The 26,744-nt window shown below is 44.0% G+C and overlaps 1 protein-coding gene across 6 annotated transcripts in view; it reads left to right on the forward strand.

Moving 5' to 3' along the window:
• The window catches only part of PTBP3 (polypyrimidine tract binding protein 3), a 250,368-nt gene that overhangs the window by 116,184 nt on the left and 107,440 nt on the right, over positions 1–26,744 (forward strand). The window contains exon 1 of one of the 6 annotated variants that reach the window (XM_068234298.1): positions 4,782–4,860. The exons of 4 other annotated variants lie outside the window; for them this stretch is intronic. In XM_068234298.1, coding sequence (XP_068090399.1) covers positions 4,804–4,860 — 57 coding nt within the window. In that variant the 5' untranslated portion in view covers positions 4,782–4,803. Of the gene's footprint in view, positions 1–4,781; positions 4,861–26,744 lie in introns of those variants that run through there. One more of the 6 variants, XM_068234299.1, reaches the window with a different exon arrangement.

Below are 26,744 nucleotides of genomic sequence, written 5' to 3' on the forward strand. Positions count from 1 at the left end.
ATCTTTCTTCTTGTGCTCCGGCGGATATTGCTGCGCCCGATCGGGGCTAATTCCTCCTGATCCTGAGCGGAAAGCTGCTAGTGCGCCTGCCACTGATATTCTTGTCATGATCACTCAGGGGGAGGGAGGTGCCAATGCTGGATCGGTATGGCTGAGTAGGTTGGGGGAAACCTCATTGCCAGCCAGAAGCTTCCCCCTCCCGAGGTATCTGTCTTTTTTTTTTTTTCTTTTTTTTTTTCTTTCTTATATCTTAGAAGCTACAGATTCCCTTTAAGTGCCAGTAGTTGATATATTATGCTTTTTTGTCAACTAGTTATAAATTGAACCCCACTGTGAGTTTAATATCCCAATGCACATTTTGTAGGGCTTATGTTTTATAAAACACTAGGGACCTTAGCCCGTTTAATAACGGGCTCTAGGTCCATCACTGCCGCCACCTGTCAGAGCGCATGCGCACTCCCTCTCTCCGCGTGCACCCGGCCAGCCCCCTGGCTGTCCTGCTCCCGTCCGAGCAACGGCTGTCCCTGCGTCACATGCGCAGTAGCGCAAAGCAGGGGCACGGACATGGGACGCAGAGACGGGTTTTATTAGGTAGGATGGCAAATATTTTTTTAACGCTAACTTACACACAGTTTATCGCCGTGTACACACTGACATTTACTGTCACCTGTGAAGGATCAGGACGTTATTTGTTCAAGCAATAACTCAGGGCTGAGTTGCTATTCAGGTGGGAGGACAGCCAACGGAGCAGGTGGGGTGAGTAGAAGAACAATGCCCTCAGCCAGTCAGTTATTAGATTACATATCTATTAGAGCCATAGCAACAACAGAGGAGAAGGCCGAACCTACCAGTCAAAAGGGAGGCTTGCTCTGGTTAGCCTTCCTGACCAAGGACAAGCAAAGTACTGTAGTAGCAATTCCAGAAGGACCCAGTACCATCTTCAAGAAGGTTATATCATTTTATTATTTCAAACATGCATAGTTCCAGAAAATGTAAACGGAATGAGCCAAATCATCAGCATAATAAAATGAGATAATCTTCTTTAAGACGGTACTGGTACCTTCTGAAATTGCTACTATGTCAATTAGAACAGACACCAGAGGAGTGTGAAAACAAATGTAAAGCTAAGTACCCACATGAAGACTGAATGGCTGGAAACTGCAGATGAATGAAGATTCCACAATCGTTACACTTAAGATCTTTACCGATGGCATGTGGATAACAGCAATAGACTGCAAGTAGACTGTCAATGATAGGATCATTAACCACTTAATGACAAGCTGACTTATAAAAACGTCCTGCTAGAGCCTCTTAATGGCTCCAGGACGTTTTTATAAGTCAGACAGTGCTGCTGTGCACGTGAAAATAGTGGAAAAAAAAACCACCAAAGAAAAAAATACACCTTTCTTTCCAAATACTATATTGTTACCATACTTTGTACTAGGGACACAATTAAAATGTTGTGATAATTAGGACAAATAGGCAGTTAAAATGTGGGTTTTATGCACAGTAGCAGTGTTTCTATATTAAAACTATAGGGGATGAAATTGGAGAATTGGTGTATTTTTTTCCTTAATTTTCCCTTTAAAATGCATAGAAAATAAAGTAATTACTGAAAACAAATAACCCCAAAAAGCCCAATTGGTGTCAGCCATCTGTAACCATCATTAATTCTCTCCTGCTTCCACACCAAGAGGACCTCTGAGGGTTCCCCATACACAGTTGACAAACTAGGGGACAAGGAGATGGTGGCTTGTCTGTAGATGGCTAACAGATAGTTACACAATGTCAGTTGGAACAGTCTGTCATTTTGACTGTTGAAATCTTGCCGTGGGCATGGATCCTTAAAGAGAAACCGTGACTAAGAATTGAACTTCATCCCAATCAGTAGCTGATACCCCCTTTTACATGAGAAATCTATTCCTTTTTCACAAATGGATCATCAGGGGGTGCTGTATGGCTAATATTGTGGTGAAACCCCTCCCACAGGAAACTGTGAGGACCATGGTCCTACACACACTATGTCCAAAAGGACCTGACCTTAATGTACAGTGGGTGACTCTGTAAAGTCACTTATTCATCAGCTGGTTGGACGTATATTCGCATATACTAGTCAGTGTTCTCCCCAGGACCTATTAAGTGGGCGGGCCGCCCGGCTGTTTTGAAACCCCGCCCGGGTGCTCCAAGGCCCGCCCGCATCACACGCTCATGTGCGCTGCCGTCTCCCCGCATAGAGCGGGTCTCCCTCTGAATATAGCAATCCCTAGTTACGGCTGCGCTGCCCTCCTGGCGCCTGTTATATCTTCAGATCAGCGGCAGCCTCCTTGATGTAGTAGCGCTTGTCCACAGCACCCTGTCCTGCCGCTCTGCTGGAACACTGTGACCCACCTCTACCGCCCGCTTGTGCCCGGCTTCTGATTGCATTACGGCTTCACGCTGAGTGTCTTCACAGCCATGATCGGCTGCGAGGAGAATACACGTGCTGCAGGCAGCCCAAGGGAGCCACTGGCCAGGCCACTGTACGGACGGGGGATGGGTGTACTAGAGGGGACCGGAGGATGTGCTCCCTAGTTCCGGCTGCGCTCCCCGCCTGTAGAGTTCTCTTCTGTCCGATCGTCAGATCGCTGCCGCAGGGATATGGAAGAGAAGCGATGTGCAGCAATGCGCTATATGATGCAGCGCAGCCGGAACTAGGGAGCACATCCTCCGGTCCCCTCTAGTACACCCATCCCCCGTCCGTACAGTGGCCTGGCCAGTGGCTCCCTTGGGCTGCCTGCAGCACGTGTATACTCCTCGCAGCCGATCATGGCTGTGAAGACACTCAGCGTGAAGCCGTACTGCAATCAGAAGCCGGGCACAAGCGGGCGGTAGAGGTGGGTCGCAGTGTTCCAGCAGAGCGGCAGGACAGGGTGCTGTGGACAAGCGCTACTACATCAAGGAGGCCATTCAACTCATCCTAATCGCGGCTGCCAAAGGGGTGAGCAGGGGGAGGGGGTGACATTGGGAAATGTTAAATAGCTCCCACCTGTCCCTCTTTGGGAGTCCTGTCCCTCTTTCCTCCTCATTTGTCCCTCTTTCAGGCCTATATACCTCTCGACTAAAAATGTGTTTGACTGTAAATTTTATTCCCATACTTTAAATTGATATATCACGAACGGTAAAATGTTACTATGAAACATGAGGAACATGAAGGAAAATGAACCAGGATAAAAAGGACCAGGGTGGTTTGAATTATAAAACAACGTATTTTTCTTATGAAATCTTTATAGTATGCATGAATAGGGTTGTGATGGGGTTGTGGCAGGGGCGTGGCTTAAGTGTCCCTCTTCCTCATCTCAAAAAGTTGGGAGGTATGGTTTTGGGGGGTAGGAAGCGGTGCTAAAGTGCAAGCATACTGGACCAGGGCAGAGGGGTACCCTATACTGCAGGGTGTAATAATCATAGAATGGTTGTGTATTTATAAATAGAATGGTTGTAGTAATGCTGCAATGTATGTGCTGTAATGTAGGGTGATGGGATGGGATCACTAATAAGCTGTAGGTCGGTGCAATAATATGTGGAGTGTGGCGGGTGCTGTAAGGGAGCATACTGAAGTGCAGTGATATGTGGAATGTGATAGTGGTACAGTATTGTATGAAATGTGTCAGAGTGCAATAACCTATGTTATAAGGTAATAGTATTGTTTGAGTTGTCTATTGGGAGATAGGTGGAGCTGCAGTAAAGTATTAGGTGAGAGTAATGGGGGTGAAGGGACGCATGGTGATAGGGAGTGCAGTAATGCATGGGATGTGATAGGGGTGCAGGGATGAATGTGATGTGATAGGGGGTGCAGGAATGCATGGGCCGTGATAGGGGTTGCAGAGGACGTGATAGGGGGTACAGGGATGTCCTATGCTGTAAGCAGAGTTGCCGGCCCTGCTTTCCCCTGGTTGCAACCCACCCGGCTACCTTTTCATGCCACCCGGCTGGAAAAAAATTCTGGGGAGAACACTGCTAGTGATCAATGGGTCATAGCGATACCTGTGTATACAAAGGGTAAACTAACAGTGTGACACTCACAAGAGGGAGGTCAGTCAATATATCTTACACCTGCTAATATACACAGTTAGTTGGTTAAAATGCACTGTCCTAGGTGAGAGGTCCTGGCTTATGCCCCCCCCCCCCCACCAGTAGCAAAATGGCAAAATATAATAATCAATTTGTTGCTCTGGGGTGTAGCTATTGACACCACTGGTAGACTGGTAGGGTTAGTGCTAGAAAGTAATGATTCCAAATGGCTGATGGAGTGTTGGTTATATATCAAAGGGCATGGTGTAAGAATACACCCATTACCTAAAGATAAACCCACAGACTCCTACATAGTAATATATAGCCATTAACATGCCTTCACAGAAGGTAAAAATGCCAGGGATGAGGTAAGAAGTGACCTATATACAATTATTTATTTCTTAAAGGGGCACTACGGCAAAAAATTTTAAAATTTAAAATATGTGCAAACATACAAATAAGAAGTACATTTTTTTCCCAGAGTAAAATGAGCCATACATTACTTTTCGCCTATGTTGCTGTCACTTACAGTAGATAGTAGAAATCTGTCAGAAGCGACAGGTTTTGGACTAGTCCATCTCTTCATAGGGGATTTTTAGGGATTTATTTATTTTCAAAAGCACTTAGTGAATGGCAGTTGCTCTGTCCAACTGCCAAAAAACTGTGTAGCGAGCAGGAAAGCTGGCCAGCATCATTGTTTAAATCCTTTTTAGGGAATATCTTTATAAAGAATAAAAGTCTTGCTGAGAATCCCCTATGAAGAAATGGACTAGCCCAAAACCTGTCACTTCTGTCAGATATCTACTACCTCCTGTAAGTGACAGCAACATAGGAGAAAAGTAATATATGGCTCATTTTACTCAGGAAAAAAATTAATTTGTATGTGTCTGTTTGCACATATTTTACATTTTAGAATTTTTCGCCATAGTACCCCTTTAAAAACGCTAGCACAATCGCCGGATTAAAAAAAAAATTGTGAGCGTTATAGCATTCTTCCTATACCTTCCATTGTAGCAAAATCGCCCGGAAAATGGTACATGTAGAGCTTTTGTGAATGGAAAGCAGACAAAACTCGCTGATATGAACTATCCCATAAGGATTCATTGCACAAGGTATTTTAGGTAGTTTTTCAAAGTTGCTGGCACTCAAAAAAGCACAAAAGTCCTAGGTATGAACAAGCCCTCAGGCCTGGAACCCACTGAAAACCGCAAAACGCAACCGCTAGCGTTTTGTCTGAGCGGTTTGCAAGCGGATTCATGCGCGTTTTTGGTCGTGTTTTGCAACATTGTATTTTTTTCCCCAGCGGGTGCCTAGCGTTTTGCGTTTTGCGTTTTTATCCTGATTGGTCCTGTGAATTATTTTTCATTTTGTTACAGTGTGCTGAACCGCAAAACGCTAGCAAAACCGCTCAGTTTAGGTTTTGCTGAGCGTTTCTGCTAGCGTTTCAATACTTTACATTGAAGCGCTAACGCTCCCAAAATGCTGCAGGTCCTGCGTTTGCGTTTCTGGGAAACGCAAACGCTCCTGTGGAAGTTGCCCCATCCATTAACATTAGCGCAGCGTTTTGGCAAACTGCTAGCGTATCGCAGTGCTGCCAAAACGCTGCCAAAAGCGCTCCTGTGGGTTCCAGCCCTTAGAGAATGTGTCTTAAAACTAAGCTGCTTGAAGTTAGCATTACATTTAAATGTATTTTGTAATAATTTGCAACTCATTGACCATCTCTACTTGTATGTGTAATTGACCACATAGAGCAGAAGCTCTTGTAACTCATTCATAACACCTGCACTAGCCTGACTACCTTTGACGGTCTTTGACTGTCTCAAGGGGCAGTTTCTGTTAGCAACATTGTGAAATTGTCCATGTTCTTTTTGGACAAAACACGTTAAGGCTGGTTTCACAGTGGGACGTTAAAGTCCCACGTTACAGCAGCCAGTAACGCAGCCTAACTCACAGCACTGTAAAATCAATGTTGCTGTTCACAGTGCACACGTTGTGTTACATAGTAACGCAGCACGTTAAAAACAAAGTGCTGCATGCTGTACTTTATACTGGGCTAAGCCACGTTAGACTGTTTGCACATGCTCAGTAATGTTGGAGGAGGAGGTCTCCCCTCCTCCTCAGCGCCAGCCATATGGCTAATTAATATTCACTGCACTGCAGAGACTCATGGTGGAACTGTAGTGTTGTCCGGATCATGAACGAATAGTTCATTTGATCCGGATCTCGAATCATCCGGATCATCACAATGAAAGATTCGGTTCACAGGGGATGTCTGTCTGGAAGAAACAGGAACATACAGAATGTACAGTGCAGGGAAAGTCCTTTCCTGCTAATCATTTCACCCAGTCTGCTTCCCTAGTAAAACGATTCAAATGATTCGGTTCAAAGATCCGGATCTTTTCAATGATCCGATTCAAATGATCTGAATCCTTAAAAAGATCTGGACTTCCTATCACTAACCTGGAGCGGCTGCTTTGAGAGCTGCATATTGCAGCTCAATCTGACGTCCAACTTCAACACCACCATACGTTGCGTTAGGGGCACATTATGCGACCATAACGTCCCCTAAAACGCAACGTCTTGGTGTGTAAGTAGCCTAAGCAAGCTTAAAGTGCACCCGAGGTCATACAGTAATGTGAAAAACTATTTGCCCCCTTCCTGAATTCTTATTCTTTTGCATGTTTGTCACACTTAAATGTTTCTGCTCATCAAAAACCATTAACTATTAGTCAAAGATAACATAATTGAACACAAAATGCAGTTTTAAATGATGGTTTTTATTATCTAGTGAGAAAAAAAAAACTCAAAACCTACATGGCCCTGTGTGAAAAAGAAATTGCCCCCTGAACCTAATAACTGGTTGGGCCACCCTTAGCAGCAATAACTGCAATCAAGCGTTTGCGATAACTTGCAATGAGTCTTTTACAGCGCTCTGGAGGAATTTTGGCCCACTCATCTTTGCAGAATTGTTGTAATTCAGCTTTATTTGAGGGTTTTCTAGCATGAACCGCCTTTTTAAGGTCATGCCACAACATCTCAATAGGATTCAGGTCAGGACTTTGACTAGGCCACTCCAAAGTCTTCTTCATTTTGTTTTTCTTCAGCCATTCAGAGGTGGATTTGCTGGTGTGTTTTGGGTCATTGTCCTGCTGCAGCACCCAAGATTGCTTCAGCTTGAGTTGACGAACAGATGGACATTCTCCTTCAGGATTTTTCGGTAGACAGTAGAATTCATGGTTCCATCTATCACAGCAAGCCTTCCAGGTCCTGAAGCAGCAAAACAACCCCAGACCTTCACACTACCACCACCATATTTTACTGTTGGTATGATGTTCTTTTGCTGAAATGCTGTGTTACTTCTATGCCAGATGTAACGGGACACGCACCTTCCAAAAAGTTCAACTTTTGTCTCGTCGGTCCACAAGGTATTTTCCCAAAAGTCTTGGCAATCATTGAGATGTTTTTTTAGCAAAATTGAGACGAGCCTTAAAGGAATACTGTAGGGGGGTCGGGGGAAAATGAGTTGAACTTACCCGGGGCGTCTAATGGTCCCCTGCAGACATCCTGTGCCTGCGCAGCCAATAACCGATGCTCCAGCTCCGCCTCCAGTTCTCTTCTGGAATTTCAGACTTTAAAGTCTGAAAACGACCGCGCCTGCACAGCCGGGCCCTCCCTCCCGCTGATGTCACCTGGAGTGTACTTCGCAGGCCCAGTATGGTCTGTGTCTGCGCAGTACACTCCTGGTGACATCAGCAGGATTGAGGACATGGCAATGCAGGCGCAGTGGTTTTCTGACTTTAAAATCTGAAATTCCAGAAGTGAACCGGAGGCGGGGCGGAGCATCGGTGAGTGGCTGCGTGGGCACAGGATGTCTGCGGGGGACCATTAGAATCCCAGGGTAAGTTCAACTCATCCCCCCCCCCCCACAGTATCCCTTTAATGTTCTTTTTGCTTAAAAGTGGGTTGCGCCTTGGATATCTGCCATGCAGGCCGTTTTTGCCCAGTCTCTTTCTTATGGTGGAGTCGTGAACACTGACCTTAATTGAGGCAAGTGAGGCCTGCAGTTCTTTAGATGTTGTCCTGGGGTCTTTTGTGGCCTCTCGGATGAGATTTCTCTGCGCTCTTGGGGTAATTTTGGTCGGCCGGCCACTCCTGGGAATGTTCATCACTGTTCCATGTTTTTGCCATTTGTAGATAATGGCTCTCACTGTGGTTCGCTGGAGTCCCAAAGCTTTAGAAATGGCTTTATAACCTTTACCAGACTGATAGATCTCAATTACTTTTGTTCTCATTTGTTCCTGAATTTCTTTGGATCTTGGCATGATGTCTAGCTTTTGAGGTGCTTTTGGTCTACTTCTCTGTGTCAGATAGCTCCCATTTAAGTGATTTCTTGATTGAAACAGGTGTGGCAGTAATCAGGCCTGGGGGTTACTACAGAAATTGATAAACCACAGTTATTTTAACAAGGGGGGCAATTACTTTTTCTAACAGGGCCATGTAGATTTGGAGTTTTTTTTTTCCTCACTAAATAATAAAAACCATCATTTAAAACTGCATTTTGTGTTCAATTATCTTATCTTTGACTAATAGTTAATGGTTTTTGATGAGCAGAAACATTTAAGCGTGACAAACATGCAAAAGAATAAGAAATCAGGAAGGGGGCAAATAGTTTTTCCCACCACTGTATGTGATATACTTGTGTATGTACAGTACTAAACACATTAATACCAGGCTGTTTTACTTGTTTTATTTTGCTGCCTGCAAGAGTTAATTTCTAGGCATGGAAGTGACAGTCTCTGTCTTGTCGGTACCTTGTCGGGAATATAGTAAACATAACTGATAAGAAAATTACAGCCATAAAAGTTTTCCTGCAGAATACAATGTCTGAGCTCAGGGGATACATATAAATAGGTCAGTAGTTCATGTATTTTCACTCTGGGACACTTAAAGAGAACCAGAGACGAAGCACCCTCATGTATTTTATTACATTTATCAGTGGGAACATGACAGTAAACGCCTACCCTGCTTTTAGTTTAAATCTTCTCTGCTTAATCTGTCTATAATCAGCTGTGATAAGAATCCCTGACTGAGTCAGTCGAGGTTTGACCTGGAATCATTATAGCTGAGTCACTCTTTTGTGGAGTCTTTTCAAGCCCAAGCCTGCCACCTCCTGGATCAGATTTCCTGCTTTACATACTGAGAGCTCTGATGACATGGGAGGGGCTGCTGCTGCAGGAAAAATCTCTGATACAGACAAGTGTGGCTGTGTGATCTGTGTACACTGTCTGTGCAGCCAGTCATCATTATTATCTACTGTATGCAGTTTCATTACTATGAGAGACACTTCCTACAGGCAGCCACACAGCATACCAGAATATGAAGTTGAAAGCACACAGATGAAATGCTGCAGCAGCAGCCCTGCTTGTCTATAGTCTCATATAGCCTAGACAGCACATCCAGAACACCTCATAACCTGGAAGCAGAAGGGATATGAGCCGGCGGCCATATTGGATATTTCCTGGAGCAATATTTGGATAAAAAGCACTCAAAAAGGCACACCAGAGTGGCAAAATTATTGGGTAGAGCATTTATTCTTTACAAGCTATCAACTGATATGTTTATTTTGTGTGAATCGTTCATCTCTGGTTCCCTTTAATAGGCTGACACTGATTAGATAGTTAAACATCCAGTGCTTATTCACAGTGGGACATTGCAGAGCTGCATTATAAGCTCTTATAACGCAGTTTACCGCACTGCAATGTTAATCCTATAGTTAGTTCACAGTGTGACGTTAGCATCTCACTGTAATGTGTAGCGTTATGGTAACGCACTGTTGCAGTGCTTTGCCTCTAAACGCACACGTTAACGGGTACAGGAAAGCATACTTTACAAATAAATTTTTTTTTTTTTTTTTTAGGAGTAGGAGGATAAATATAATTATCTCATCAGTTTATTTTCACCTCTGGTTCACTGTAAACATTGTTTGCAATTAATCCCTACAATGAGTAAGATGAAGGGAACAGTGTTTTTTTTCTAACAATATTTGGGCTTAAAGCTGAAAGTGGATCCGAGATAAACTTTTACTCATTGCATAATTGTGTTCCTTTCATGTAGTTTATAGGACATTCCTCAAGCCAAATACTTGTTTTGTTTTAATACTCTAATTTCCTATAAACTAAACAAGCCTTGCCCACAGCTTGAGTGCCTTGGCACTGTAGCAAGGACTTATGGGAGCTCAGTCTGGGCAGGAGGAGGAGGTTACTAGCCAGAGATTTTAGAGGCAGAGGGGCTTTGTCATCCTTTCAGGCTAGTTTACACTGCAAGTATTCCTGGCATTTGGTGGTACTTTTATGACTCTAGAGGAATGCTAGGGCAGTAATTTCCATTGTTCACATTGCAAGATTAGTGCTGGGTGGTTTGTGTAAAATCCTGCTCCAGACTTTGTCAGAGGCCTGGTGCACACCAAAAACCGCTAGCAGATCCGCAAAATGCTAGCACATTTTGAAACGCTTTTTCTATGGCGTTTTGCTAGCGTTTTGCGGATTTCAGTATAGTACATTTCATACAGTATATTGTTACAGTAAAGCTGTTACTGAACAGCTTCTGTAACAAAAACGCCTGCAAAACCGCTCTGAACAGGCGTTTTTCAGAGCGGTTTGCGTTTTTCCTATACTTAACATTGAGGCAGAAACGCATCCGAAATCCAAAAAATGCCTCACCCCGGGAGTATGCGTTTCTGCAAAACGCCTCCCGCTCTGGTGTGCACCACCCCATTGAGATACATTGACCAAGCGGATCCGCAGCCGCAAGCGGCTGCAGAAACGCTGAAAAAGCCGCTCGGTGTGCACCAGCCCATAGTGCTGATTAGTGATTTGACAATTATTAAAGTCCATTTAATGTATATTCTGTAGGATGGAGCTTCCAAGCATGCGGTGCCTTCTTGTTTAGATGTTATGTATGCTGTGCAGCCATACATCCCTGTGACTGCGTGTTGGTTTGGCTCGGTCAGGTCTGCACAAGTCTAGGCTTTATGTAACAGACACTTGAAAGGAAGTGTGAAATTTTGATGAAAAAACAATCTTTGCCTTTGACACACATTTATATTTGAGAGCAAGGATATTACAGTATCTAAATGTTCAGGGCTGAGTGAAATATTGACTGCTCTTACACAATAGTGTGACTGTGACTGTGGGGGTAAGAGACCTTGAAAAGTTAGCACCTACAGGAAGCATGCCACTTGTGTCCCTGTTGTGCTTCCCTCATATATGCTCTGAATCATTCTAGCTGCTTGTACACATTGTATTGAAGCGTTTTACCATTTTAAAGAGGAATTGTAGTGAAAAATAATGTAATGAATAAAAATTGTACAATATTACTTTATAAACTATTTAGTCTGCCCATTGTAATCTTTCCTTTCCCCATTTTATACACTGGGATTTATCACTGGCAACAACCTCTTTAGTACTGGTAAGTGATCTCTGCAGAATGTTTTTTTATTATTTTTTTTTGGGGGGGGGGGGGGGGAATTTGAAGCCAGTACAAAATATACCTGGTCTCCCAGAATGCTCTGAGGTGAGAATTCCACTTACCTACTCAGACTAGGTTAAGCATCACTGGGAGGTTGGGAAATTGTGTCTGATGCTGAAACCAGGATAATTCATGTAAAATTGGGCATCCTGAATAATGTATTGCATTTTATTATGTTTTTACAGTGCCTCTATAACCACTTAAAGACAAGCTGACTTATAGAAACGTCCTGCTAGAGCCTCTTAATGGCTCCAGGACATTTTTGTAAGTCACAGTGCTGCTGCCGCTGTGCACTTGCACATGAACATCAGTTCCTGTTCAAGGAATTAAGTTTCATGTTGTAAGATTTTTGTTTTCTACATTTAAATATCACAGCTTTGTTAGGCAAAAAGGGAAGAGTTAAGTTTATTGCCTCACATGTGCACCTTGTTAACTAGCTGGTGACGTCAGCCCCTGATGAGTCTGATTAGACGAAACGTGTAGGGCGGAGCTACGTGCATGCGCGTCTGACGTCACTGCGAGCGGAGCTAAGTCGGTATTGCTCGGCAGAGCGGGGAGACGGGAGCCCAGGCGGATGGAGTGAGGGGGAGAACGGGATGCCGTATCCACCCAGATGCCAGGACAGACCACTCTGCATAGGATATACTGATGTGCAATAACTCAAGCTGACATACGTGAGTGTGCATCTGGTGCGCGGCGATTTTAAATGTATTAGCTGTAATACACTATGATGGGTCCATGTGTTTTTATGTTTTGTATGTGACGGAAACTTTTATCCGGATATTAAAAGCAAAGTTGAAGATTACAAGTGCCATTGGGGTGATTTAACCACCCTGGCGTTCTGATTAAATCGCCAGGGTGGCTGCGGGAGGGTTTTTTTTAAATAAAAAAAAAACTATTTCATGCAGCCAACTGAAAGTTGGCTGCATGAAAGCCCACTAGAGGGCGCTCCGGAGGCGTTCTTCCGATCGCCTCCGGCGCCCAGAATAAACAAGGAAGGCCGCAATGAGCGGCCTTCCTTGTTTTGCTTACATCGTCGCCATAGCGACGAGCGGAGTGACGTCATCGACGTCAGCCGACGTCCTGACGTCAGCCGCCTCCGATCCAGCCCTTAGCGCTGGCCGGAACTTTTTGTTCCGGCTACGCTGGGCTCAGGCGGCTGGGGGGACCCTCTTTCGCCGCTGCTCGCGGCGGATCGCCGCAGAGCGGCGGCGATCAGGCAGCACACGCGGCTGGCAAAGTGCCGGCTGCGTGTGCTGCTTTTTATTTGACAAAAATCGGCCCAGCAGGGCCTGAGCGGCAGCCTCTGGCGGTGTTGGACGAGCTGAGCTCGTCCAGACCGCTCAGCAGGTTAAACCAAAACGCTAGATCCACCTTTTCTTTGAGGTGGCTACAATTTGGTGAGCGCAATCTACTTTGGGGAGTGGATTCACGAGTGTCACAATACTCACTATCACTTGGGTGTTTGTGATGTTTTAATGGAATTACACTATGTGTAGCACGTTTATGTTTTATAGGAAATTATGGTGAGCGCAGCTCAGCGATTTTATATCATTGTTGACTAGGGAGGCTCGTACAATGAGGACCCAGCCTGGAAGCGTTGCTATGGTGACATTTGTTTATGTACACACTGTGGTGATATATTGGGGTGCTGATGATGTTAATGATAATAAAGGAACATATATTCTTTCATTTTTGTGCCTGTGTTCCGTGTAGGTCTGCTAGAAGGGAGCTGTTGCCTTGAGTTGCTTGGGGCAAGGAAATGGGTGATTGTCTTGACCATATGAAGCACTTTGAGTTTCTGAATGCAGTTCCTCTGAGAGTGGTTCCCTGCTAATGGGATTATCTGCCGGGCTTTTTGAACTCAGGAGACGGCCCATTGTCTCAATACACAAAGCAAGACTACCAGAGTCTGGAGACTAACACAGGAATGTTTGAAATGTACATGACAGCCTACTGGAAATGGGTGAAGGGGTGAAGTCCCTTTGATACCATTTTTTTTACCTGTGGAAATTGAATTATGTCGGAATAGTGGGCTGGAAATGGAATTGCTTTGAAATCTGTAAGTGTAAACGGGATACTTGTTGTTCTCAGGATACAATCTTACCTGTGAAATCTGCAACCTTCAAAAAGCTGAAACCGGAACCCTTTGAAGTTCGCATATCACAGGAAGATTATGACAAGCGTTCAGTGATGTCACAAACGGGGAAATTGCATTAATTCCTGGGGGCTGGACATTAAATGGCCCAGGGGACACTTCAGACTATGTAAGAGGGTCCAGAACAGGCACAGCTATCTTCTCTTGGAGGTAGCGAATAGCTAGGGATGATCGAGATTCCTGGTCGAAACGGCATCCTACTGTTAAACAACGTTCCAACCTAAGCTGGTAATGTTCTTCCCCCCCCCCCCCCCCCCGTTTATTTTTACGCAAATATCCGTGTGTGTATTTTTGTAACTTTTATCTTTGTAACTTTTTACTTTTTGTTTTTGTAATCTTTTGTATATATTCTGTTCTGCATTGTTCCACTTTTTTCCCTGGAATATTAAATTATTATTTAATAAGCTTGACTTCTGCTGTATTAAACTAACACTCATAGCCTAGAAGAGATTGAAGTGCAACTGTGTATACATCCATGCCTAATTGTATGCTTGAGCAACACTACCATATGAAATTGTAATTGCATTGTGTGTGGGGGCGTTTGTCATACGTTGGCCTAAAGCGCGCAGCTGACCCAACGTACGAAAACGCCAGTGCGAGTAGCGACAGCAGAGTGGCTAACAGTATCGTTCGGAACGACTGTTAGTGGGTTTGCTTCACTACAGTGTTAGATTGCAACTGTGTGTGTGGGTGCGTGGCGTTCCCGTATTCGGCCTAAGCGCAAAGCTGACCCAAATACGAAAACGCGGATTGCGCGCTGAGGACTCGACAGCAGAGTGGAAGTGTCTAGCGAACTGCTAGTGGTGGCAGTGAGAGGTGTTCTGAGGGGTCCCAGTCTTGTTTTAGCTCGAATAAGGCTGCTCCCCGCTTGATCTGGTCAAACCCGCAGGGAACCATATACGCAGGCGTGCCGCGGGCCGGTTCCTGACACACACGTAATGTAAAGTATGACATTAGGGAGGCTACCCGAGTCTTCATGGCAACATGTTCGCATGGCTCCAGGCAGATCACATGGTGCACAATCGTGATTGGTGTCTCCTTGGACCTGTGAGTTTGTACTCGCAGTGGGGTTCACATTGGCGTTCGCCGTCCGGAATCGCCGTACCGGAGCCGGACCGCATGCGGAACGGACGCACGGCATAGCAATGAAAGTCTATGCGTCCGTTCACATGTGTCCGTACCATGCGGACCGGAGCCGATCCGGACTCCGGCGTAAGATCCAACATGTGCTATTTTTTTGGTCCGGCTCCTCCGGCAGACGTATCCGGAGCGGAGCCTGACTGTTGCATCCGTCCAATACAAACCAATGAGAAACGGAGAGCGCACAACACACTGGCTATAAAAAACGGACGTTCTACCCCACTTCCTATGCTTTTTCTATGGTATAGCGGCCATTTTGGATGGGGACCACATGGGCCCAGCGTTCACAGAGTGGAGCAGCAGCGATTTCATGCTGGAGCTCTTTGGCAGCAACATGTCTGATAATGAGGAGGTGAGGCCCTACACAGCAGAAGACCTCATCCTACAGGTGCAGCAGATACCAGCCCTGTGGGACAGGTTGTCATCTCTTTAAGAAAACAGATCCGGACCGCAACCGTGTTCATACCGCACGGAAAACGGTTGCAAACGGATCCGGATAGGAACTGTACGGATCCGGTCCGGACATCCGTTCCGTTTTTTACAAAAACGCAAGTGTGAACGGGGCCTTACTGATGTGACAGTGGAGGCGGGATTTTCGCCTAAAGGCTGGGTCCAGATTACTTGGCATTAGCTGTGATCTTGAAATCACAGCTTGGTGGATTGGTGCTCTGTAACTGCATATAGGGCTTATACAGGTACTTGCTATCATGCACATAACGTGCATGGATTGCCGTGAAATTGCATAAACAATCCGGGCCGAGCCCCCCCTTTGTAACAATAAATTGCCTGAATTCAGTTAAAATTTGATCAGTTATGCATCTTGGAGGCAAAGATTCAGGCATATTCTGCCAAAGTGATCATATTGGCCTGGATTCATAAAGCATTACCTCATGTGGTAATGCTGAAAACAGCAGACTTTCCCGACCACTTAGAAATGTGTCAATTCATAAAGGCTGTTACCGCATAAAAAGCTGACATTACCGACCAGGGAGATAAATTACCGACTTGGCTGTAGTTACTCCCAATACATGTCAGTAAATTGTCAGCAAATGTCAATTCATAAAGCCTTCAACTCTCTGGTAAGGCGTTAACAAGTTACTGACACCTCTGATGAATGCAAAGTGCAGCGAGCCGAAGTCTGTTTGAGCCATCTGTGGAGAGAGCCAGAGAGCTGTCTGTGTGAGTCATTTGAGCAGGCAGGAAAAGTCTGTGCGAGTCATCTGTCTGAGTCATTTGTGAAGTAATTTGTGCAGGACAAAAGAGAGAATCGCCACACTGCTCTACTCTACTGCTCAATGGGCTGTTGTAATTTACTGACCTTCAAAGGCAGCTGGGGAAATCTTTATGAATTAGCACACAAACCAGGAGAATACCGAGTGCAGTATTTTCCCGACAAGATTTTTTTTTTTTTTTATCGCACTGCTTTTTATGAATCGAGGCCATTGTCTGAAAAAGTGAATGTGTTTATGTTCAGCATTACAGGGGGCACATGTGTTTTAGAGTATGGCCACCTTGTGTTGTGTAACTTGGAACAAGCTTTAAAGGAATTATCAGGCAAAAAAAAAAATTTCACTTACCTGGGGCTTCTACCAACCCCATGCAGCCATTCTGTGCCCTCGTTGTCGCTCACTGCTGCTCCAGTCCCCCGCCGCCAGCTAGTTTCATTTTTGCTGACCTCAGGGTTGCTTAAATTTTTTAGCATTCCCACTGGTGCAGGAACATTAACGCATACATTTTTTAGCGATGCAAATCTAACAAATTTTCGCGTTGCAACTCCTAACGCCAAAATTTGTTAGAGTTACACCACTAACGCCAAAAAATGTATGCGTTAATGTTCCTGCACCAGTGGGAATGCTAAAAATGTAAGCAATGCGGCCTGCCGACCCTGAGGTCAGCAAAAATGAAACTAGCTGGCGGCGGGGGACTGGAGCAGCAGTGAGTGACTACGAGGGCACATGATGGCCGCATGGGGCTGGTAGAAGCCCCAGGTAAGTTAAACCTTTTTTTTTTTTTTTTCCCCTGACAATTCCTTTAAGCTGTGCTGTCTGTCAGCATACGATGATGGGAAATAGTGTTGTGTTTTGCAGAACTTAACAGCTACTCTGTGACTACAGTACTGATGAAACTATTTGAGTGATTCTTGGTGCTTTCCATGTTTGGTTGGTTTCATTTTTTTTTTTTTTTCTTTTTTAAAGTCGGCATGTTCTAATTTAAAGTGCACCTGAACTCTTGCACAGGACAGAAGGAAAACATAGAGAATTGTAATTTAAGAGTTTTGCCTGTTTAATTCCCCCTTATATGTATGTACTGTTCAGGTTGCATTTGGAACACACAAAAGTGAAACTGTCCTGGAGTGTGCCTCGTTTCATCTTCTTACACTGCTGCCTTCTAAACTGGAACTTCTGTTCTGAAGGTGGAAGTGCAAGAAAATGGAGCGTGGCATGGAGCGCATCAGAAGGGGAGGCAGTGGCGTTGGTGAGTTAACTCCCGCATACACAGATGGTGCACCCCATACAACAGCCAGGCAGTAGCATTAGATAGCAGCCCACATAATTCTCACTACAGGTTTCCTTTTAGAAGCTCCATCGCTTCTTTTCTGGCGGCTGCTTTTTCTGATGTATTTATATAGCATATGCTATGCTTTGCATGCATAAGTGAGATCCTTAATAAGTGACTTCTATAAAAAAAAAAATACATACCCTTGTGGCTTTCAAAACCCATGTGGGTACTTATCCGTTAGCCGGGCGCATCCGGCAGGTGGCGCTGTTGTAGCGAATTTCGATGCGCTGGGTTGTATCTAATTCCATTTATACTTCAACGTAGTACTGTGTGAATGGAAGCACCGCAGGTGGCGCTAATTACATTGATACGTTGATAACAATACAGTGTTAATGGCAAGGAATACATTGTATTTGAAGTGGCTGGCACTTTTACATGGAATTCAAATGAAGGCGGCGGTAATGTAACAGATGAAGCCGCCGCCTTCGTCTGTTCTTCTTCTTCCCCTTTGCCCTCAATGCTGGCAGCCTGCGGGGACATGCGTCTCCCCCCAGAGTCGTTCGTCGCGGCAGGGAATCCTGCTTGTTTCCTTGCGACGAACGACTGTGGGAGGGGGGCAGGCGTGTTTGCCCCCCCCCCCCCCCCCCAGCTGGCAGGGTTGTATAGTTGAGAGAGGGCAAAGGGGGAGAAGAAGAACAGACGAAGGCGGCGGCTTCATCTGTTACATTGCCGCTGCCTTCATTTGAATGCCATTAAGTGCCAGTGTCGGCCACTTCAAATACAATGTATTCCTTGCCATTAACAATGTATTGTTATCAACGTATCAATGTAATTAGCGCCACCTGCAGCGCTTCCATTCACACAGTGCTACATTAACTAAGTATGAATGGAATTAGATACAACAGCGCCACCTGCCGGATGCGCCCGGCTAGCGGATAAGTACCCCCATGTGTACTTCCAAATGTATAAAAAGCATGTATATTAGGAGAAAACCCCAGAGCAAAATTTATACCTAACTTGAGAAAGAAACATTCCTTTCAGTGCAATTGTACACATCACTATGATTAATTCCATCTGTGTACATTCATTCTATGCACACAGTGGCACAGCCCCCACTATGACCCTGAGGGCTGGTTCACATTGGGCATTTTACCGTGTTTTTGCAATCGCGATTCAGCAGCCAAAATCTCGCGATTTGTGCTTGTGATTCCTGTTCAATAGAACGTGAATCACAGCGCAATCGCCGCTGAAATGCTGCATGCACTGCGTTTGCGATTAATCAAAATCATAACCACTGCCGTGGGAATGTATCCATAGGGATACATTAGTAGCAGTGTTTTGCTGATCGCTGGCAATCAGCAAAGCCCTGAAGAATCGCCCTTGTGAACAAGCCGTTACACTGGTCAGGTTGCGTGTCGGTGTCTTTGTCAGTCACTCAATATAGAACATGTGTGGAAGGTAACTTAGAAGACTCCCTGCTTTATGTAGAACATTACACATGCAGGAGAAAATATTTGGACTGTATTGAAACGGTACAGATTCCAGACCAGAAATTAAAGCGGACCCAAACCAAACATTTTTTTAATTCAAAATATTTAGTTGCACCATTCTGACACATACAAAGATAAATAAACACTCCTTCAAGCCTATGAGCATTTCAGTGCACGCTTTTCACCCTTCTCTTTTCATAACTAGGGTTATACAGGTGGCAGCCATTAGCAATTCCTCCTTTGCTGGGCACCACCTACTCCAGCATTTTGCCGGATTCTGTCTGGCAATTTGAAAGGAAGGGAGGGGTTCCTCCAATAAATGTAAAATATTTTATATTTGTCGTCATGCAGCTGAAAAAAGGCTGCCATTTATTATTATAATTTAGAAAATAGATTTTATTCCTGAAATCTTGTATTTTTAATTTTGGGTCCACTTTAAGTGCAATTTGTGCATAGACAGCAATGGAAATTCATAGTCGGTCAGAACCTTTTTTGCAGCAGTGAGGTGTTTTGCAGCTATTCTTTGTAAGAAGGAATTTGCAGTTTAAAGAGAAACTCCAACCAAGAATTGAACTTTTTCCCAATCAGTAGCTGATACCCCATTTTACATGAGAAAGACAATGATTTTCACAAACAGACCATCAGGGGGCGCTGTGTGACTGATTTTGTGCTGAAACCCCTCCCACAAGAGGCTCTGAAGACCGCGGTACTGCTGGCAAACTGCTACAATGTAACAATGTTCAGAGACAGGAAATAGCTGTTATTAGCTGTCTAACAGACAGAGCAGCTAGAAACAGCTAAATAACCTGCCCACAGTAACAATGTCACCATGTAATAAATGTCAGAATGTTAATCTGGGAGAGGAAAGATTTTACAATGAGCAAACACTGACTAAATCATTTATACATAATTATGGTAAAAAATGAAGCACTTTTTTTACTACATTATTTTCACTGGAGTTCCTCTTTAAATATAAATGTTGGCTTTTTATGAAAGAATAGTAGACCCAAGCCCGTTTAAAAACGGGCTCTAGGGTTTTTCTCGCCGCCGCATGTAACTGCGCATGCGCGCACACCTGGCCGCCCGCTCACACACCCGCCTGACTCCCTGGCCCCATCCTCCTGTCTCGGTGAGGCTGGGTCCGTGCAGCGCACATACGCAGTAGCAAAAAGCACGGACCAAGCTACACAGGGACCGCGTGATGCAGGGACACAGAGGTTTTATTATAGAGGATGGAAGTATTGAAATATGCTACTGTAAACAGCCTAGTTGAATTTTATCTGGCTGAGCACAGAGACAGTATACAAGCATTCCACCTTCTTACTGAACCTTTAATCTTAATCGGTGGCTGTGTTTTGATGAAATGTCAGAGCTTTGTGTTTCAAAAATGAAATCTTGAGACCACACTTTTTGTAAACGTCAAGTTTTCAGCAGTAACTGCTAGTATAGTGACTAAAAAATTCCCAATGCATCTTATATGCATAGAATGAAATGTAGATGAGCAGAGAACTGTGCAGCTAAAGAAACAAATGTGCAATCTATTTCCATGTTCCACTCCTGTCATGGCCTCTGTCACTGCCCTTTATCTCTTTTTTTCAATATAGTCCTCGAAATAGGCTTCTGTTTCTCTTCCTACTTTGGAAGTAACATAGTCATTCTTGACAGACCCACCCACCAGCTGCATCTTCAGAGGGCAGGACACAAATTATAGTGCTGTGGCAAGCATATTTGGCTTACAAAAAGGTATTTTAATCACCTATTTGCTTTCATAGGCTGTTTATATTCACCTATCAACTTTATTGCTTTTGGAATTTGCCTTGCTCTTTTCTGAATTTAGTTACACTTTAAATGTAGGATGCAGTGTAATTTTTGCTAAAGAAAAGATCTAGTTCTCTGAAGCTGACAAAGCTGTTGTATCTAATTGGTTTTCCTTCACCACAGAACATGTTAAAATGTAGCTAAAGTGACACATGATGTCACCACTCTACAAATGTGTGGACATTTTTTCTAGATACATTTTCTACTTTGTGACAATGTGTCTTTTATGCAAGTCAAATTTGTGAGAGCATTCTAAAACTTTTGCACAGTATTATACAAAATCTCAATTCTAATAAATCCTTCTCATGAATTTACAGATTGCAAAGTGAATGAACAGAGGAAGAATCCAAATTAATATTTGGTGTGACTACTCTTTGCCTTCAAAACCAAATCAATTCTTCTAGATCAGTGATTCTTAACATTTCATTAATATGTACCCCTTAAAGAGACTCCGTAACAAAAATTGCATCCTGTTTTTTATCATCCTACAAGTTCAAAAAGCTATTCTAATGTGTTCTGGCTTACTGCAGCACTTTATACTATCACTGTCTCTGTAATAAATCAATGTATCTTTCCCCTGTCAGACTTGTCGGCCTGTGTCTGAAAGGCTGCCAAGTTCTTCAGTGTTGTGGTTCTGCTATGAACTCCCCCTTCCAGGCCCCTCTATGCACACTGCCTGTGTGTTATTTAGGATTAGAGCAGCTTCTCTCTTCTGTCTTATCTTTTACAAGCTGGATAAATCGTCCTCTGAGCTGGCTGGACTTTCACATACTGAAGAATTACACACAAGGGCAAAGCTGTTTGCAGGAAGAAACAAGCATCCTGAAACTTCAGTGCATGAGAACAGGGGGAAAGAAACACACAAATGATCTCTTGAGATTCAAAAGGAAGGCTGTATACAGCCTGCTTGTGCATGGATGTATTTTCTATGTGTGGACATACTGTACATCAACCTACTTCTTGTTTTGGTGGCCATTTTGTTTGTTTATAAACAAACTTTTTAAAACTGTTTTTAACACTTTTAATGCGGCGAGGAGTGGCGAAATTGTGTCAGAGGGTAATAGATGTCCCCTAACGCACTGGTATGTTTACTTTTGTGCGATTTTTTTTTTTTTAACAATACTGATTCTCTTTAAGGTGCATACACACGCACTACAGAATCACAGAGAGTCACAGAGGCGCTATTCGTGACCTTGAGACTGTACTGTGTACTCCTATCTGTTTATTGCCTGAGGAAGCGGGAATATACCCGTGAAACGCGTTGCGGTTCTGTTCATGGAGTATGTGAATAAATTGTCTTTATCTTAAGCGACATCATAGAGTCTATTTCTGAGTGGCCGGTCCACCGCCGCCCCCCGAATATTTTAAACATTTTAGCATATTTTATCCTTTTGGCGCCTCTGTACATCTACTTGTCAAGATATCCACCCTTGGTGGTTGGAAGGGTGACAAACCCTCCTTTCCTTCTTCAGAGAGCGACATCTTAATCCTGAGTGGGGACAGGTCTAATCTCCCCACCTGCCTATATAGTGGTTGCCTAAACGGTAACCCATGTTTGTAAGTATAAAACTTACTCCACACTAATTCTCCCTGATCCAATACATACTACACTATATTGGGCTCTCGGTTTCTCTGTTTGCACTACAGAAGCCTGTCGTTTGAAAAAGTATGGCGTGTGTACGCGCCTTTAGTTACATAGGGTAATTTTCTAAAGCTCTAAATCTACTATACTCTGGCCTTGATTCACTAAGCTGCGCTGCTAAGGCAGCGCAAGGTAAAACTCTGTACACTACGCGCTGTAGTGCTGCGTAGGGTGCGCTTACTTACATCTGCTCCTTTGTAAGTACCGGCTGCTCCTTTAATCCTACCCTCAGCCCCGTCGGATCCAGTGTCTTTGTAGGACATGATCTCTGCACTTTGACCCAATAGACTGCTTGTCACGTGAGGGTGGGATTAAAGTATCGGGCGGTACTTAGAAAGGAGCGGGCGTAAGTTAGCAGCGCATGCTACGCAGCACTACAGTGAGTAGCATGCGCACAGGATTTTTACCTCATTCAACAGCAAAATAGTACAAGCTCTGATACCTTTCAGAAAATCTTGCTATGTTCTAATATGTCCTATGTTAGGGCTGCATATTTTTGCCACCTAATAAACAGCAGTGTAATGTAGGTGCAGGGATGCTAGGAAATACTGCCATGCACCTGTTTCTCACACCTGACTGACCCACTAACCAGCTGAATCCTTAGATAAGAGGAAGCAAGCTGTATTGCATTTGAAAACACTTTACACCCATGAAGAAGGTATTCTGTCCACCACTTGGCTTCTACCCACTTAAGCTAGTTTATTCATGCTACACAATTAACTACTTCCGTACCAGCAGTCTCTGCCCCCTTAAGGACCAGAGACTGCTGGTACCGCAAAACGTTGCTTACCGACAAATTGCCCCATACACCTGTCACTCCCGCCGGTCATGCCGCTCTCATCGCCGCAGGTCCCTCTCTCTGCCGTGCCTATGATGGCAGAGCGCTGTCAGCTGGTCAGTAGCCATATTCATTGGCTCCTGACGCTGTCCAATGTAAGCCAATGGGATTGGCTTACAGTGATGACAGGATCAGGAGCCAATAAAATCGGCTCCTGACCAGCTGACAGCACTCTGCCATCCTATAGACGTCAGTGTGAGCGGGTTGTGGTGATGGGGGAGCAGCGGGAACGTGCTGTGGTGATGTTTGAAATCTACGTCCTGTCACAGCCACAAGAAGGACATAGATTTGGTCTGGAAGCAGTTATCCAACTCAGGGCCCTTTTCCACTATGAAATGCAATCGCGATTGCGTTTCAATTTCCACCATGCGATTGCGATTGAGCTACTATACTCATTATAGTCCAGCTCAATCGCATACAAAACGCAGCAGGACGACTATTGCGATTTGACCAAAATCGCATCGCAATCGGATCGCACTAATGGAAATTGCTGCTGCAGTTTCCATTAGTTTAATGTACCTTGCGATTTGCGATCAGAAGCAAATCGCAAATCGCAGGCTAGTGGAAAAAGGCCCTAAGTCTTGCTGTCTGCTCTCTGTAAAGAGATAAGACAGCTGCTCTGTGTTGAGTCACTTTTTTTTAACATATGCTTTCTCAATGTCTTAATGATGTGGATTTCAGTATATTTGTGCCTCCCTTTCACTACTGAGAGTAGAAGCAGCACAGCTAAGTTGGGGAAACTACACGAACATTAGAGCTACATACACCGGTTTTCTTTAAATGTTAAATGGTTTTTTTTCATGAATTTGCAGCCACCTATGCATTTCTGAAATTGCCAGGCAGTTTATTTGGTGAACAGAAACTCCTCCTAATTCTTGTCTTCTTCCATATGTAATCTCCTGCTGTGTGTGGGAATTAAACCTTATTTTAGCATCATGATGCAAACATCAAAAGTAATAAAGGGGTGCTCCCTTCTTTTCCAAATCTGAGTTGTATTATGTCATTAGTACTGACAGATACTACCATTTAGAGCTGTGGATGTCCCTGCAATGCCTTGCGTTATAAAATGTGCACATGGGAGCATGTTAAAGGCAAGCAGTGGCGTTTGTTAAAACCCTTTCAATGACTAACCTGGCTCTTCTTCCCCCTCAGGAGTGGTGTTTCACTCTGAGACAGGATTTCAACTTGACCTAGTTTTATATGTCCTATCAGTTTACTGCATGAAATGTATGCAGATGTGCAATTTAAATAATACGCGTTGGGACATGTACATGTTATACAGAAATCGCCTTGCTTTCTGCCCTTTCAGGATTGGCCCCTATATGCATAGATTTCTCCCATTGCTCCTCCGGCTATTCCAAACTCTCTTATATTGTAGAGCCATATTCTCTCTACTGCACTTGCTGTGTCCTATAACTTCCATAGAGGGCTTGTCTTGGCCACGTACATGTACTAAATCTGCTATAAAAACTATACCATTTATTAGTGTTGTGTAATCTGTCTGGTGCTAGCAAGTCTTCTTTGTATCCTGTCTAGTCATCAGAGACTGTGTAGTTTTTCTCCAGTGAGGCAGCAGCAGTTTACATTTTCTATGTTCTTCAAGGATAGGAGTACTAATACATGTGCTGCATAAACCGTGCTGCTCAATAATGCAGGTACAATCCATTTACTCACTTTTTCCCCTGCAGAGGTATGAGATCCCCTATTTTTACATGTTTACATTTTAGTTCTCCATTATTAGCAGTGAGTATACAGTGTACATGAGTGCTGTGGCTGCTGCCAACTTTTACCCTGTCCTGCAGTTTGCATCACATTTTCCATCAGTAGCATTACTTTTCCTTGTATCTGTGATCTGCTTATCTGGCTTAGATTAGACCTTACATTTACATGCACAAAGCAAATATGAGGCCCAGATCGCATAAAGGTAAATGGTGCTTAAAAACCGTGCAGGGGAATTTGGAGGGTAGAGCGATAACTGACACGCCACTCTGCCCCCCAAGCTTGCAGAAAAGCATTTGGTAACATCAGGTGTCACTTCCTGTCGTTTTTTTTTTAATCCTCGCAGGGGGTCACAGAAAGCGCCGCAGTTGCCCGATCCTGGGTGCTACACGAGAAATAATATGAAGGAAAATTACGTAATTGATTGTGGTGTTTGCGCAAGCGCCGGTAAACGATCATAGCCAGCAGTTCTCCATTCACTTCAATGAGCAGCACTGAACCTGTTTTGAAATTTTTATATGGAGGGTGGCTGATGGAGAGAACTATGTCCTTAGCAGTGCTTGGTCAAGTTGATCTGCAGTGCTTAGTCAGTGGCTGAGGCTTTGAGGGTGGTTGCAGGCTGCTGTACACATGCTTATTCTTTGCAGAGGCAGCCCTGATCGTCAGCCTCTTTCGAGAACCCCAGAGCGTGTGTATGAAGCTTTAGCAACTTGTTTTGCAGTAGTCTTTAGCAGCCTGCATGAAACTTTGCAGCTTTTTATTTATTTATTTTAGTTTGTCACATTGAAATTTAAACAGTTTTTTTCTTAGATGGTCTTTCTGAGTTTTATCTGTCCCCAAGCACAGTATGTTGTAGTGCTAGTTGCCTATGTTTGCAATTAAAAAACAAAGAGCCTGCTTGGTTTTTGTGATGTAGCTCAGTCTAGCCGTTAAGTGCAGTACCTATAGGTGCCTATACACACAATGATTTTCCTATTTGAATCCTTGCAGATTCATTCATAAAATCGGATGGGAATTTATTCCTTTAAAATTTCCAATCAATCGATTTGGAGCAAAAATCAATTGGAAGTATCGATCAGACAGGATGGAAAATCTAGGTTGAGCAGGGGCAGGGCAATATAGGCAGTAGATCAACAGCTGATAGTGTTGCACTGCATTGAACAGTGCAATGTTGTAGTTTGATTGATTTTTCAATAGATACACGTGTGTGTGTGTGTGTGTGTGTGTGTGTGTGTGTGTGTGTGTGTGTGTGTGTGTGTGTGTGTGTTTGATTCCTTTCAGAAAGCAATGGATTGTTTTGAAATATTGTGTGGAAATCTAGGTGTATGGCCAGCTTAAGTCATATGCAAGAGAGAAAACCAGAAAGGTTAGCAGTCTGGCCCAACCCTTTCACTCCCTCTCTGAAGTATCAGGAATTGTGGGAGTAGCATACCAACACTTCTTCTGAAACAATAAAGGTAAGCTGCTATGCTGCAGGCTGTGCACAGTCCTGCTCTCCTGTGTCATAGCTAGTTCCACCCTGGCCTGACTGTAATTACGTGTTCATCATCGTTGCTGTGTACATGCAAATTCAGTTTAAAGCTGCAGTGCTGCCCATAGAAAGTCAGAAAAAATGTTTCAAGTACAAGGTCTGGCTGTGTAGAGAGAATGTGTGCTCTGTATCCACTTGCACAATGCATTAAATACTTACCGTACGTTTGTACCTTGCTAGTGTAGAGGCTGAACCATGTTCATACGAGGCATGTTTACAAATTCTATCTTGGGTTTAAAAATAATCATGTATAAATGAGCCTAAATAAGTATTTTCAGTTAAGTGCACACCTTCCAACTTTTGGAGGCAGGAAAAAGACACCATTTTGCGTACTG

The sequence above is a fragment of the Hyperolius riggenbachi genome, chromosome 1 (assembly GCF_040937935.1).
Source record: "Hyperolius riggenbachi isolate aHypRig1 chromosome 1, aHypRig1.pri, whole genome shotgun sequence".
In the NCBI taxonomy this organism is placed as follows: Eukaryota; Metazoa; Chordata; class Amphibia; order Anura; family Hyperoliidae; genus Hyperolius; species Hyperolius riggenbachi.